The sequence below is a fragment of the Macaca thibetana genome, chromosome 11 (genome assembly GCF_024542745.1).
Source record: "Macaca thibetana thibetana isolate TM-01 chromosome 11, ASM2454274v1, whole genome shotgun sequence".
NCBI lineage: Eukaryota > Metazoa > Chordata > Mammalia > Primates > Cercopithecidae > Macaca > Macaca thibetana.
Window position 1 is genome coordinate 117003540 of NC_065588.1, and position 15253 is coordinate 117018792.

Here is a 15253-nt window from a genome sequence, read left to right on the forward strand (position 1 = left end):
GCCACCCCTAGGCCCTCCACCTGGCAGGACCAAAGTTGGGGCAGTACCCGCAGCACCGCCCCCCGGGCCCCGCAGGAGTGTGCAGTCACCTTGTTAGGCCTATGTTGGCTGGCCCATCACTCCTGGCCTGCAGTCTCCCAACCCTGTGGCGGCAGCAGCAGCATTCCCTGAATGGAAAGGCTGCCTTGGTGTCGTCTGCTGAGTTGCTATAGGAGTCAGCCCAGGGCTGCTCACGTGCACCTCAGGTTGCTGATGGCAGCTCTAGTTATTTGGCGATGGAAGTTTGGGAGGCGTGGGCCTTGGTCCATTCTGTGCGAAAGGGAATTCCACCGCCCACCGGGCCCCCGCTCCCGCCCCCGGCCCCGCCCCGCTCAGCCCCGGGCCCCGCCCCCTCCCCGCCAGGCCCCGGGCCCCGGGCCCCGGCCCCGGGCCCCGCCCCCGCTCTCCATAGTTACCGCGCTGTGGAGGCGGCGGCCATCTTGGCTGCGGAGCGATGAGCGGGTCTAACCCGAAGGCTGCGGCCGCGGCTTCGGCGGCTGGACCCGGGGGGCTGGTGGCTGGCAAGGAGGAGAAGAAGAAGGCGGGCGGCGGCGTCCTGAACCGTCTGAAGGCGCGGCGGCAGGCGCCCCACCACGCGGCCGACGACGGCGTCGGGGCAGCGGTCACGGAGCAGGAGCTGCTGGCGCTGGACACCATCCGGCCCGAGCACGTCCTGCGCCTCAGCCGAGTCACCGAGAGTGAGTGCCGCGCGGGCCGCGCCCTCCCCTCGCGCCGTGCCCCGGCTCCCGGAGCCTTCAGCGGACCCGGCCACTCGACCAGCTCGCGGGTCCCCCCAGACCCCCTCGGCCGGCCGGGCTGCACTTCCCGCTGCCCCGCCGGCCGGGCTCTGCCCCCGCCACGCTCACGTTGCTCTGGTGGGGAAGGACTCTCCTGGGCTTGACCTCATTCCTGTGAGTCCGGCCACGCTAGGATGCCCCTCGGCCGGTCGGCTCCCTAGTTCTGCCGGACCTGTTTGCGTAGAGGGCCCCGTTCAGCTGAACTGAACCCTCCTGAGCCGGCCGGGGGCCGAGGTCCCCTCATAAATGGGCCCTTGGACCCTCAGCCTGGAACCCCCGGCCATCCGTGAAGTTAGCGCTCAGCCAGGCGCCCCAGCCCTCTGGCAGGCCAGAAGCCTTACCTGCTTCCTCCGCCGGCCCCATTGCAGCCCTCCCCCATTGCAGCCTGCCGGGCCTCCCTCCCGCTTTGGGTCCGGAGCGTTGCCCCTTAGTGTGCAGGTGGGTTCTTCCTCAGACACATAGCCGTGGCATTTCCTGCTCATTTAAAACTGTGCCACATTAAAACAAAAATAAAGTTTCAGTTTGTGTACAAACTCCGACGTGTGAATCCTGCTTTTGACATTCTCGTGAATTAAGAATGATTTCAGGGTTTCAGAAATGCGTTTCCTGCACAAAAGGCAACCATCCTAAGCTTTTTCGTTGATAGGAGGATGGGTGGGAAGAAAAATGTTGCCCAGTCCCTGCCCTGGGTGATCTGGTGATCTCCCTTTTTCTGTTCTCTGCCAAGCCAGTCCCCGAGTTGACGTCTTTTCTCTTGCTGCTGTTTTCCCTGCAGGAGTGTGCACTCACCTGGTTAGGCCCATCTTGGCCTGCCCATCACTCCTGGCTTGCAGTCTCCTAACCCTGTGGCAGCAGCAGCATTCCCTGGATGGATCGAAGGCTGCCATGGTGTCTGCTGAACTGCTATAGCAGGCAGCCCAGGGCTGTTCAGGTTCACCTCAGATTGCCGATGGCAGCTCTAGTAATTTGGGAATGGAAGTTTGTGGGGAGTGGGCCTTGGTCCACCCAGCGAAAGGGAATTCCCATCTCCTAAAAGAGTTTTAATTTGATTCTAGATATTTGGATGCCCCCATTTCCCAACACTGTTTGGGTTGGGACTGTCTTTAGCAGGCCTGAGCATATCTTTAGACATTCTTGCTATTTAGACATTCTTGCTAGTTTTATTGAAACAGTGAGTGTGAAAAAGCTTTTTTTCTGAACCAGTTTTCATTTGGGGCTCTGAAAGTACACACATGCTCAGCACCTGGTCTTGGTAACCTCATGCCCTCTCTTGTCACCCAAGTGAATTAGGGTTTTCTGTGCCTGGCCCTAAGCAGGATTCTCAGTGGGCACTCAGATCCTATCTGGGGGCTTGGGATTGTTGCTCATTGTCCAAACCCACCTGTGCAGCTTCTTAGAGAGAGCCTGGCAACCTCTTTGTTACTCTTCTTAACGTCTTGTTCATTCTATCCAGCAGATATTTGAGTACCCTCTAAGGGTCCAAAGCCGATGTTAGCCTTTTTAGCAGTTACAGAATAATCAGTAGTTGTCAAGTTTGCCATCTTACTAAAGAGACAACTTGTAAAACACGAAAACAACTAACTCAAGCAATAAAAGATCAAGTATCAAAATGAGTTGTGGAGAAGGTGCTATCCGGAATAATCCTAGAAAGAAATCAATGAAATTTGCTGTGATTAGAATTATTTGAATTTGCTGCTCAGGTTATAGTCGTTTGGGCCTAATGCCTTCACCGGCAGATGTATCCTCTTGCCTGGATATGTATAATATGTATGGTCTACTGTATGATTTTGTGTAACCCACAAACTAAGAATGGTTTGTACATTTTTAAGTGGTTGAAAAAAACTTTAAAATCTTGAGACACGTGGTTATGTAAAATTCATATTTCAGTGTCCATAAATACAGTTTTACTGGAATATAGCCACATTCATTCATTTGCGTATTGTCTGGATGCTTTTGTGGCTACAATGATAGAGTTGAGTGGTTGTGACAGAGACCATGTGGCGGCAAAGCCTAAATTATTTCAAATCTGGCTCTTTACAGAAAAGTTTGCTGATCTCGGCTTTCTTACACTGACAGTTGGCAAACTAGCGTTGTATTATCCGCTAAGTCGGTTTAAATGTCTTAGATTGGAATTCTATAAAAAGTTCTCTGCCCTGTTGTGACATCCAACTTGATAGATAATGAAAGATTTTTAGGTGTTTCCAAAGAAATCCACCTTTTCTATCCTAGTTTCTAAAAGTTTTGTAATTTTTCATCCAAAGCAAGTCCTTGTTCTTTTTTTTCTTTGTTAGATCCCCTATTTCTGTCCATACAACTTCTGCTGGTGATAACACATGACAAAATTTTTGGGAGTATTTTAAGTGTATTGTGTAAGAAAAAAATCTGAGTTTGCTTCAAAACTTGAGAATTAAATAAATGGTAGTTTTGGAGGATTATTTAACAGTGTTGGTTTCTCTCTTGTTTTCAGATTATTTATGTAAACCCGAAGACAACATCTACAGTATTGATTTTACCCGCTTCAAAATTCGAGATTTGGAGACAGGGACAGTACTTTTTGAGATTGCCAAACCTTGCGTTTCAGGTAGGCCTCAATGTTGTAGTGACCAGTAGACAGTTTTGAGCCAAAGGTCTTTGAAACTCAAATCTTGGTGTGCCACTGCATCCTGTTTCTTGGACTCCAGTGTGTCCCTCTTCTGTGACTTCTTCCCGTAGCCTGGCCTGCCAGGCATGGTGGTTTGAAGCTGCGTTCAGAGGCTGATGTTTGTTGGATGTCTATTCTATGCTGGTCACTGTGTTCCACATCTTTATGCACATCAGTGTATGTAATCCTCACACCTCTGTGAGGAATTACTGTTATCTTCATTTTACAGTGAAGGATCTGAGGCCTAGAATTCCCAAGCGACACTTTCCTAAGGCCCTGTGCTGGTTCATCTTATGTTGCTTCCAGTTGGGAAAGGAATCCTTGAAATTAAACTATAATGAGGAAAACTCACCTGAGCTTGGAGCCCTCTTGGAGGATGATAGGGAGGATTCTGGTCCAGACATGAGGCAGTTTGAGCCATCTTCTCACTCTCCTTTACGTAGTGCCTTGGATTTCCCAGACCTGGTTTAGATTTTAATCTCAACCATTTTCTGGAAGAACAGACCCAGGAGCTCAACTACTTGGGGTTCCTTAAATTAGCCTCTGATAACTGCTTCCTGTGCTTGTGATAAAAAGTGCAGGGGTTATTCATTCCGACCAGGAGACCACAGAAGCCTTTGGAGCACCTCACTGGAGGTTTAGCGCCCCCTGGAGTTAGTCATTTGTTAGAATACTGGTACAGATACTCATAGTATCAGTGTGGTTTCTAAACTTACTTTGCAGTGTTTCTCATCTGATTTGCTACTTAGAGCCTGCAAATTTGATAAGGCCCTGATTTCACCCCTACCTGGTGGTATTTATGCTATCATAATCTAATACTGACCAAGGCACCTAAATGCTCAAGTTCATGGGTAGTTTTTGTTGTTGTTGTTGTTGTTGTTGTTTTGTGGGTTCTTTTGTTGTTGTTGTTTGTTTTGAGACAGATTCTTTCTCTATCACCCAGGCTGGAGTGCAGTGGCATGATCTCGGCTCACTGCAACCTCCACCTCCTGGGTTCAAAAGATTCTCCTGCCTCACCCTTCCAAGTAGCTGAGATTACAGGTGCCTGCCACCACGCCTAGCTACTTTTTGTATTTTTAGTAGAGACAAGATTTTACCATGTTGGTCAGGCTGGTATCGAACCCCTGACCTTGTAATTCACCTGCTTTGGTCTCCCAAAGTGCTGGGATTATAGGCTTGAGCCACTGCGCCTGGTTGCTCATGGGTGGTTTTTTATTGGGATGGTCACATCAAGACTAGCTAGCTTCCTGGGTCTATGGTGTTCTTATCCCTAAGCCACATATCACAGTACCTGGGACATTTCAAGGACTCCAGGCCTACTACAGGTATGTGGTTTTGGATTAGACTCAGAGTTGTCATTTCAGTATAAGACAGAACTGTTTCAAGAAGGTCAGCTAAAGATACTGTAAAGTATCTTGGTTTTCAGTCTTTCTAGTTTTTACATTTAAGGATCTTGATTCACTTGGAATATTTCCCACATTGAGGCTGGGTGTGGTGGATCACACCTGTAATCCCAGCACTTCAGCAGGCTGAGGCAGGCGGATCACTTGAGCCCCAGGAGTTTGAGACCATCCTGGGCAACATGGTGAAACCCCATCTGTACAAAGTACAAAAAAATTAGCCAGGTGTGGTGGCACATGCCTGTGGTCCCAGCTACTCAGGAGGCTGAGGTGGAAGGATGGCTTGAGCCTGGGAGATCAAGGCTGCAGTGAGCTGTGATCACTCCATTGCACTCCAGCAAAGGTGACAGAGTGAGACCCTATCTCAAAATAAAGCAGTAAATATAAACAATAGAATATCCTCACACTGAATCAGTACCTTTCTGCAGCACTTGTTCTGATGAATTTGAATCCCCAAGATTTGCTCTAACTCTCTCTGAATCACATTGTTGGAGCCAGGGTTTTAGAGTCTCTGGGGTTGAACCCCTACTCAGCCTGGTTGCCCAGTCGCTCTTGGGCTTGTCAAAGGCAGAGATGTTTGATGCTGAAAAAGACTTCTCTTATGTTGTACCCATGTACGGCTTAGACCTGGAGAAAATGTCCTCACTGGACACTGGGGGGTACTAACTCCTATTCACATTAGAATTAGAATGCTTATTCTCTGATTCTTTTTTTTTTTGAGACGCAGTTTCACTCTTGTTGCCCAGGTTAGGGTGCAATGGCGCAATCTCGGCTCACTGCAACCTCTGTCTCACGGATTCAAGCGATTCTCCTGCCTCAGCCTTCCGAGTAGCTGGGATTACAGGCATGCGCCACCACGCCCGGCTAATTTTGTATTTTTAGTAGAGACAGGGTTTCTCCTTGTTGGTCAGGCTGGTCTCAAACTTCTGACCTCAGGGGATCCACCCGCCTTGGCCTCTGAAAGTGCTGGGATTACAGGTGTGAGCCACTGCGCCCAGCCCTCTGATTAATTTTACAAATCTTTCATCTCCTGGGTTCAGGAGTGGACTAGACCGGAGACCAGCATTAACCATGTAGAGTCAGAGGCCCCCACATCTGCTTCACCCTTTCCCAGGTGGTCAAAGGGTTAGGCCTGGTATGACCTAGAAATAGACATCAATTAAGGAACTATAGTATCCCAAGGCTGTAGGTCAATGTCTCCTATTTAAATAACAAAAGTATTTTTAGTGGTTTATCTTTGCAGCCTGTCAGAAATTTTTGTATTCATTGAAATAACTTTCTTGATAAGTGTCAACTTTTGTAGCCTCATTCTTTTAGGTTGGTGCTAGCGCTTCAACTTGATTAGCTGCAGACCTAGGCTGTATCATATAGACCGTGTCAGGGGCCCATTTCCCAGCTTGTGTTTCAGGCTTCACCCTTAGGATATGGCGTAAGCTCTCAAACTATTAAAAAAGGCTAATCGCTTAGTGTTGAAGAATAGGCCTTGAGTCAGAGGGACCTGGATTCAAATCCCTGTCCCCCCCTCTTACTGTTGGAGGGACTTTGGACATGTTACCTGACTTCTCTGAGCTTGAGCTTCCTGATCTATAAAATGGAGACAGTAACACCTCACAGGGTTGTTGTGAGGGGAGGAGCCTGCCCTATAGCAAGTGTCCTGCCATATATAGCAAGTGAGCAGTAAACACTGGCCATTCTTCTTGTTGGTATGATTACTGGGAATTGGTTGCCATTGTGATGTTGGGATTGGTGATGGAACTCTTGGATTGAGAATGCCGAGATGGTGCACTGAAGATTTTGTGTGCTCTTTCAGACCAGGAGGAGGATGAGGAGGAGGGAGGTGGAGACGTGGACATCAGCGCAGGACGTTTTGTCCGCTATCAGTTCACACCGGCATTTCTCCGCCTCCGGACAGTCGGGGCTACGTGAGTACCATTACTACTTGAGGGGAGAACGTTCTGTTTGTTCACAGAGAAGAGTGTTTTCTGTTGGGTTTTGGGGTGGCTTTAGAGGAGGGAGGAGGCAAAGTCAGGCTTACAGAGATTTATTTTCCAGGGTGGAGTTCACAGTGGGAGACAAACCTGTGTCAAACTTCCGGATGATCGAACGGCACTATTTCCGGGAACACTTGCTGAAAAACTTTGACTTTGATTTTGGCTTCTGCATCCCCAGCAGTAGGAACACTTGTGAACATATCTATGAGTTTCCCCAGCTTTCGGAGGATGTCAGTATGTATCCCCTGACTCTTACAGCACTCTAGATTCTGAGGGCTACGAGGAACAAACCTTGAAACCCATCTGGTCCAGCGCCCTGGCTTTGTCTCATGGCAGTGCTGACATGATGCGTATCTAGTCATTTGACCTCAGGCTTCTCATTTCCTATTGCTCCTGGCTCCTGTTCCAAACTCTGACTCGGCCCCATATGGGAGCAGTGAAAGGTTTGTTCGTTTTTGTTTTTTTCTTCCCCCGAGACAGAGTCTTGCTCTGTCTGTCGCCCAGGCTGGAGTACAGTGGCATAATCTTGGCTCACTGCAACCTCCGTCTCCCGGGTTCAAGCGATTCTCCTGCCTCAGCCTCCTGAGTAGCTGGGATTACACCACGCCTGGCTAGTTTTTGTATTTTCAGTAGAGACGGGTTTTCACCATGTTGGCCAGGCTGGTCTCAAACTCTTGACCTCGTGATCCACCCGCCTCGGCCTCCCAAAATGCTGGGATTACAGGTATGAGCCACCACCCCCTTGCCCTATCACCCAGGCTGGAGTGCAGTGGCGCGGTCTTGGCTCACTACATCCTCTGCCTCCTGGGTTCAGGTGATTTTCTTGCTTCAGCCTCTCGAGTAGCTGAGATTACAGGTGCCTGCCACCATGCCCGGCTAATTTTTTGTAGAGACGGGGTTTCACCATGTTAGCCAGGCTGGTCTCGAACTCCTGACCTCGTGATCCGCCTGCCTCGGCCTCCCAAAGTTCTGGGGATTACAGGCGTGAGCCACTGTGCTAGGCCTGAAGGTTTTTCTTTTTTTTTTTTTTTTTTGAAATGGAGTCTTGATCTTGACGCCCAGGCTGGAGTGCAGTGGCGCAATCTCGGCTCACTGTAAGCTCTGCGTCCTGGGTTCATGCCATTTTCCTGCCTCAGCCTCCTGAGTAGCTGGGACTACAGGTGCCCACCACCATGCCCGGCTAATTTTTTGTATTTTTAGTAGAGACGGGGTTTCACCATGTTAGCCAGGATGGTCCCAATCTCCTGACCTTGTGATCCACCCGCCTTGGCCTCCCAAAGTGCTGGGATTACAGGCTTGAGCCACTGCCTGCGCCTGGCCAGCCTGAAGGTTTTAATAATACAGGCCATCCTTTTAGATGCCTCCTGTGGGAAGACAGTGCCTAAGGGAGATAAAAGGAGGTCTGTGACCATCCCTGGGACTCTGATCAGATAAAGCACCTCTCCTGTGCACTGTTAGTCATGGTTTTCCATTGTTTTAGTCATTGGCCCTTTACTTTTTTCTTAATCAGAGCTAGATGTGAAACTGCAGGCTAAATAGAATCAAGGCCCGAGGACTTCTTTTCCATTCCCTGCATGATAGACAGTTGATTGGATAAAGTGTTGAGATAGATCCAGCGGGAAGGAATGGGGCTATTGCAGATTTTGGGGCAGGAGTGAGGTGGTGGAAGTACTGTCTGAGGAAGAGTGGCCTAGACCTGGGGAGAGCACCAGAGGGAGAAGGCTGCTGGCATGTAGCCTCGGCAAGGGAAGATGGGGACCAAACGAGAGAAAGAACAGGCCTTGTCAGTTTCTGCAACTTTGGCCTACCCACCTCAGGATCACATCCTTTGTGAACACATAGGGAAAATTCAAGGCATTTATGAGGGTGTGAATGGAATCCTGTGACTAATGATGCCTTAAGTTGCTTTGTCGGCATCACTGATTGTTCCTCTCAGAATCCCAGGTCCTTAGGAATTGTCATATTCTGAAAATCAGATACCCTTTACTCGTGTGGCAGTGCAGTTCCCAGGTAAAATGAGGATTGCTGAGATGTGGGGCAGGGTGTTGACGACAGCATCTGATTCAGACTTGAACCCCTCCTCCCAAGCCGGCTGGAATATGTAGATACTTGCAAGAAAAGATGATGTATAGTGATTTTTTACCCATGAAGCCAAATCAGCCTGGAGGGCAATATTCTGCATATAAACCAAGTAGTTTTGGCATTGGTGGGTTCGAAGAACTTTAAAAAATCAGTTTCGCTTTTTGAGAACTGTGGTGAGCAACAGCACTTCCTCCAGGGGACTCCGAATGGCATGTAATCATTAACTCACAACTGATCAGAGGTAGTATTATCTTTACTCTCCAGTATGGTTATGGCATGTAATCATTAACTCACAACTGATCAGAGGTAGTGACTGTTAATTATCTTTCCAGTATGGTTAAAGAGGTCTGGGCAGTTGCTTGAACAAACAAGACTTTAGATCCCAAGACAAGCAGACCTATTGCTGGATCATTTGCAAGTTAATACCCAAAAGGTGTACGGAGAAGGCTCCCTGCCCTGTGTTCCTTGCACTCATTCCCACGTAGGATTCCTTGGGGTGTCAGGGGTGTGTGTGGAGGTGGGCACAGTGAGGCTCAGATTTCTGAATTTGGACTGGAATGTCTAGAGGTGGTCCACTGACCAGAGGCCAGGGCTGACTTTGGTCAGCTGAGAGCACTGAGTAAATAGGTTGGTGGGGTCCATGTTGGGAAGAGGGTGAACACATTTCCCTGGTATCTTGGCTGAAGAACCAGGCTGGAGATGACAGACGAGGCCATGGGTGAGAGTTGATTGCATCCTTACGCTGAAATGGAGATCATGTTCAGTTTGGGGGCCTCTGTGGTCTCCCCAGCTGTCAAGGACTGCCTCCTTGTGTTCTGATCTCATTATTCTGGCAGAGTATACTCTGAAGCGCTGGCTTATTTTGGAGGGGATACAAAGTTTTCTCCCACCTACCCTGTGGGGCAGACTCAAACATAATTCTTTGCTTTTTTTCCCCCTTTGCCTGACTTGCAGTTCGTCTGATGATTGAAAATCCTTACGAGACCCGCTCTGACAGCTTCTACTTTGTTGACAACAAGCTGATAATGCACAACAAGGCTGATTATGCCTATAATGGAGGCCAGTAAGTGCTGCAGTAGTAGATAGGGGAGGTGCTTTGCCGCGGCCACAAGATCTGGCACATGGAGGCGATTGAAGCTGCAATTTGTCAACACACATCTGGAACCTGGCCCCAGGAAGCCAAGGCTGGGGTGGCAGTTTCCTGTGCGCCAAAGGAGCTGCCAAACTGTGCTGTGTTTTCTTCCCCAGTATTTTTTCTTCCCTTTTTTTTTTTCCTGCCCCTTAGGTTGCAGAGGTACTATAGTAAAGTAAAAGGTTAGGATAAGGCTCCTGGAATCCAGACAAAAAAGTTTATTTTCCTGTGGTCTGGCTGCCTGTTGGTTGTCTTGACAAGCCTTTGTGTCTCCAGGCATAGCTGTGCCTGGTGAGAAGGCTCCGGCCAGGCCCACCAGCAGTTCAGCAGCTTTTAAGGTTCCTGGGTGCTCTGGGAAGTGGAAAGGTAGGCCTCTTCCAGGTAGCTCCTCCTCTCACCTCTGGCATTGCCATCAGTGCAGTCTGCCCTCGGTCTGTGTGAAGTCTTAAACCAACTGGAAGAAACTTGAAAGGGTGGGGAGGGAGGGGAGGTGCCAAGAGTGGAGGCACCAAGGAATGGGTGATGCTCCCAAGCTGAAGGGTCTACTTTGTGGAGACGCTGCTGCTCTGTCTGACTTCCAGGGTCTCAGCCAGCCCCTCTGGGAATAGACCAAGGTTTCAGCCTGGCAGTACCTTCTATTCTCATTTTGGAGGACGGACAAGCTTGCTCTGTCTCTCCTGGCTCCTCCCTTCTGAGTCTCATGAAATAGAATGTGTCAGCTCTGCTCACGCAGCAGTAGTATCTCTTGAGGCCAGAGCAGGTCTTGTATTTTGTTTTTTTATTTCCAGACTTCTTTTAGGGAGGTTTTATAAAATGACAGTGGTGTTCCCAGCATATGTGATACGCGGTTAGACTTCTGATAGTATTAATCAGCTTCCTGGGGGCTAATCTGGCTTACGTTGGGAGGATATGCTTACGAATCAGCAGCAGCTTTCTAAGGAAGAGATGTGACTTTTCTCTGCACTGTGCAGCCTGGAGGATCGGCTTTTGATGGGGATTTGACTCCGAAGCTCTTTGTAGATTTCTTTTTTAGGAGGGTTTTCCTATCTACCTTTCTACTGAAGTAGTTTCTGGAATTATCCTGATGGATCAGAGTTAAGTAATGCAGTCTGATCCTTCAAACTGCTAGTTCGAATTGTTTTAGGTGTTCAGGAAGGGTAAAATAGGCTGAGGTGGCCTGTCAGAGTGATGTGTTCTCAAAAAAGTTTACCTGCATATCTGTGGGCTGCTTTTGTCCTCAGACTAGCTTAGTGGACAGACTCCACAAACCCTCTGATGAGATGATTGATGTGGCCAGGGTCCGGTTAGCATCAGTAGAAGGATGTCACTAGGAAGGGACCAGGTATCTGGTAAGTGACTGTGAGGTGTCACAGTACCTGTGACAGGAGAGTGTCCCGAAGTGCTTGGGAGAAAGGCTGTATGGGGGCCAGGGACAGAAAAGACAGTATGTGGCCACAGAAGTTCCTGTGCATCCACCACCAGTGCTGCCCCCTGTGTGGGCTCTAGAGAAAGTGGCCCCGAACCTTGGCCCAGTGCTTTGTACCAGGCCAGAGTCTTGGTGATGCCATGTGCTGGCAGCTTTCTCACTGAGAAGGTCCTAGCTTACCCCTCTGTGCTGGCCTTGGATTCAGCCCTGAGGGAGGGAAGAGACCATGCCTCCTGTGGAGTGGGTTCCTTATCACCAGACTGGCCACTCTCAGAACTGGCGTCCACTGTAAATCCAGGTGCCTTACGTGTGGCTCTGTCCCTTATGCTGCTGGGGAAAGCTGCATTGCCATTGTTCCCACCTCCTCATTGGCAGATAGATGCCAGCACTGTTAGCACTGTCTCCTCACCTTTTGTTTCTCATTGTGGCTCCTCAAATGGGATTTGCATGTTCCTGTCAAGCTTAACAACAATCCCTTCTCTCTTTGACAGAGGCCCACGTGGGAGAGTTTCTACTATTTGATATTTGAGTATTATCTGGGATGTGGTTCTAGAGCTGCCCAGAGCTGTGCTCAGTAGAGCGTGTCTTGGAACGTGCCCCTGGGCAAACTATCTAGTACACTGGTGGGCTATCTCTTATCTGCGGTGTTTGCTTTTGCTAGGAAGACGATGTGGAGGAAGGAGGAGGTGGGCAGTCTGGCTTGAGTTGTGCTGTATCCTCTACCTTGTTAGCTTGCCTTAGTCTCACTGGAGACCATTTGCGGATAGTGCTTGGTCCATGCCCAGCAGGACAGGGCTTTGCTGCTTCTGAAAGTCTGGTGTTCTGTATCTGGGGCTGTGGATTCCTGTGTCTAGCTGCTCAGGAAATCTTGAGAAGCATTCCACTCTGGGGTGTTAACCAGTATGAGTTTGAAATTCAAGCCTTTGTACCTGAGTTGGGGAGAGAATTGCAAGGTATACTTTCTCTGAAAGTAACAGAACCAGTCAGGCTGCCATGTTATTAAGGAATCTGAACTGTTTATAGCAGTTACCTTGTGGGTGATACAATGGGAGGGGGCAAAAAAACTACCTGCATAGGGGACCCTGCCCTCTATCAAGAGCTGGGAGCACATTTCATCAGAGTAGCAGGCCCACCTGGTGCCACAGGGCCTGCCCTTCCTGCTTCTATTCCTTTGCCTTGCAATCTCCTGGAGAGAGCCTCTCTTCCTGTACAGCCTTTGGGCCAAAATGCCCTTCTAGCTTCTCCAAAGAAGATCCTAGTTTATTTCATTCTATGTTTTAAAAGGTAAACAGGACATAACAAGTAAAAGAAGTTTTGGGCTAAAGTAGGGTATGTCTCCTTATGTATTAGCCCAATACTGTTTTGCAGAGAAAACATTTTTCAAGCATGTACTCCCTGAATACACGTCAGTCTTTGGGCCATTTGATTTCCAATACATAGGGTGGAAGAATGTGATTTGGGGCTGACCATAAACTGGAAATTTGTGAAATGGCAGTGACTGGGCAATCTTCAGTTTAGTTTTTCAGTTGAACTGGAACTCATTTCTGGAATGGATTTAATAGGCCGTGTCTAATGTACAAACTGGGTGAGTCCTGCCTTAGTGTGTCCTGCCCCACCAGTACGTGTCCAGGATACTCTTTTTTTCCCCTCTGTAAAGTCACTTTCTTCTGATGGCCATTGTCACTATGATGTCAGGTTTGGGGATGAGGACAGTGTGTCCTGAAATTCACAGGACTGACTCCTCACCCCAGTGCACGAGGATTCCTGTGGCATAAGGTGCTGCTGTACCTAATGTAGGAGCCTAATCATTGAACCATTGTGTTACATTCCATGTCACAGAACATCTCAGCCTCAAGAAGGATTTGGTGGAGGTGGATTTACCCCTTGTTTTACAAAGGACCGTGTAAAGTCATTGAAGTTGTGAAAGTCTATTTTTTTTCCTGTAAATCTATTTTTTACAGAATATAAGAAACATCAGTGACCTGATCTGTCCTTCCTCCTCCTTCCCGCTTCCCCCAAAATCACATTCCAGTTTTTATTGTCTTTGTGTCCAAAGTAAACTAGGTGACTTATTTGTATAAAATGTTATTTTGCCACAAGAGACAGTAATAAAGATTTTCACAGTACGTCTCCCTCATCCTGTCTCCTGATTGTTGGAGCACTTGTGTTGCTGAGGGGGAGCAGGGGTGGGTGGGGCCTCCAGGTTTCTCTTACTTTGGCTATTATGTGGCCCTTCTGTAAGTAGTTTAACTAGAGTATAGCTGGCTTCTAGGGTGATTGAGGAATTGTACTGGACTTTAGGCTTAATATTTTTGCTTTGTATTTTTCCAGGGTGAGTGGCTTTGTAAATTGAAAGTTTACATGCACATTTTAAAGGTAGGCTTTTTTTTTTTTTTTTTTTTTTTTGAGATGGTATTTCACTCTTTTTGCCCAGGCTGGAGTGTGATGGCACGATGGTGGCATCGCACTCCAGCCTGGGCAAAAAGAGTGCAGTGGTGGCTTACTGCACCCTTCGCCTCCCGGATTCAAGTTATTCTCCTGCCTCAGCATCCCAAGTAGCTGGGATTACAGGCATGTGCCACCACACCCGGCTAATTCTGTATTTTTGGTAGAGACAGGGTTTCCCCATGTTGGCCAGGCTGGTTTTGAACTCCTGGCCTCAGGTGACCAACCTGCCTCGGCCTCCCAAAGTGCTGGGATTACAGGTGTGAGCCACTGTGCCTGGCCGTAAAAGTAGGCTTATAAGGAATACTTTACAGTAAAATTTACCTCACTTAAGAGTACCAATGCATTTTGACAAATGAATAGTCTTATTACCCATCACAATCATGATATAGGACATTTCCATTGTGCCCTGAGAGCACTTAGAAAGTTCCTGAGTTCCTTGTGTTTGCGGCCAGGTGCCTTCTCCCACCTTAGCCTCTTGCAACCACTATCTGATTCTGTCTCTATTGGAAAACTTGGATGCTTTTAAAATGAAATTTCACATTCATATTTACAGTCACAATTCTCAAGAGTCTCATTTAGATGCTCTGTGGCAACTGAAGCAATTATTGGCCTCTGCTCACAAATACAACTCACTCATTTCTCCCTTTTCTCCTGCTTTTTCATAGTTTCTTCCACCCAGGGCTGGTGCCCAGGTGGGATGACTGAAAGGTGAGGAAGCCCTTAGAGCATTTGCCAATGGGAGCCATTCATTTGACTTTAAAGTACTGAGAATTTAGAGGCGTTCTTTTATTTTTTTTTTTATTTTTTATTTTTTTATTTTTTGAGATGGAGTCTTGCTCTGTAGCCCGGGCTGGAGTACAGTGGCCGGATCTCAGCTCACTGCAAGCTCCACCTCCCGGGTTTATGCCATTCTCCTGCCTCAGCCTCCGGAGTAGCTGGGACTACAGGCGCCCGCCACCTCGCCCGGCTAGTTTTTTGTATTTTTAGTAGAGACGGGGTTTCACGGTGTTAGCCAGGATGGTCTCGATCTCCTGACCTCGTGATCCATCCGTCTCGGCCTCCCAAAGTGCTGGGATTACAGGCTTGAGCCACCGCGCCCGGCGAGGCGTTCTTTTAAATGCATTATTTAAAAAGAAAGGTAACACATTAAGGACTTTGCTGCATCTTTTGATTGGCTTTCCTCTAGGAAGTAGTGACCGAGGTTTCCACTTTCCTCCAAGAGGAAGAGACAGAATTTTTGGCAAATAGGTCAATGCTGGGAATATCCTGACTGGCTGAGTGCTGGGAAAGAAAGGCA

The 15253-nt window shown here is 48.4% G+C and overlaps 3 protein-coding genes across 3 annotated transcripts in view; 1 reads left to right on the forward strand and 2 right to left on the reverse strand.

Annotated features, from left to right (window-relative positions):
* The window catches only part of SRSF9 (serine and arginine rich splicing factor 9), a 298394-nt gene that overhangs the window by 262209 nt on the left and 20932 nt on the right, over nucleotides 1–15253 (reverse strand). The gene's annotated exons all lie outside the window — the stretch shown is intronic.
* POP5 (POP5 homolog, ribonuclease P/MRP subunit) overlaps nucleotides 1–15253 on the reverse strand; it is a 250079-nt gene that overhangs the window by 134893 nt on the left and 99933 nt on the right. The window lies entirely within an intron of this gene.
* UNC119B (unc-119 lipid binding chaperone B) lies at nucleotides 460–13634 on the forward strand. Its single transcript, XM_050748156.1, has 5 exons — nucleotides 460–737; nucleotides 3304–3417; nucleotides 6688–6799; nucleotides 6930–7102; nucleotides 9905–13634. Exons 1-5 carry the CDS (start codon nucleotides 494–496, stop codon nucleotides 10015–10017), a joined length of 756 nt encoding a protein of 251 aa, XP_050604113.1. The 5' UTR covers nucleotides 460–493; the 3' UTR covers nucleotides 10018–13634.

Bases quoted from the DNA above. Each gene is read 5' to 3' on its own strand.
- UNC119B (XM_050748156.1), top strand. From the start codon at position 494: ATGAGCGGGTCTAACCCGAAGGCTGCGGCCGCGGCTTCGGCGGCTGGA. The intron at 6,800-6,929 runs GTGAGTACCATT...TTTATTTTCCAG, and splicing joins CTCCGGACAGTCGGGGCTAC to GGTGGAGTTCACAGTGGGAG. The intron at 7,103-9,904 runs GTATGTATCCCC...CCTGACTTGCAG, and splicing joins CCAGCTTTCGGAGGATGTCA to TTCGTCTGATGATTGAAAAT.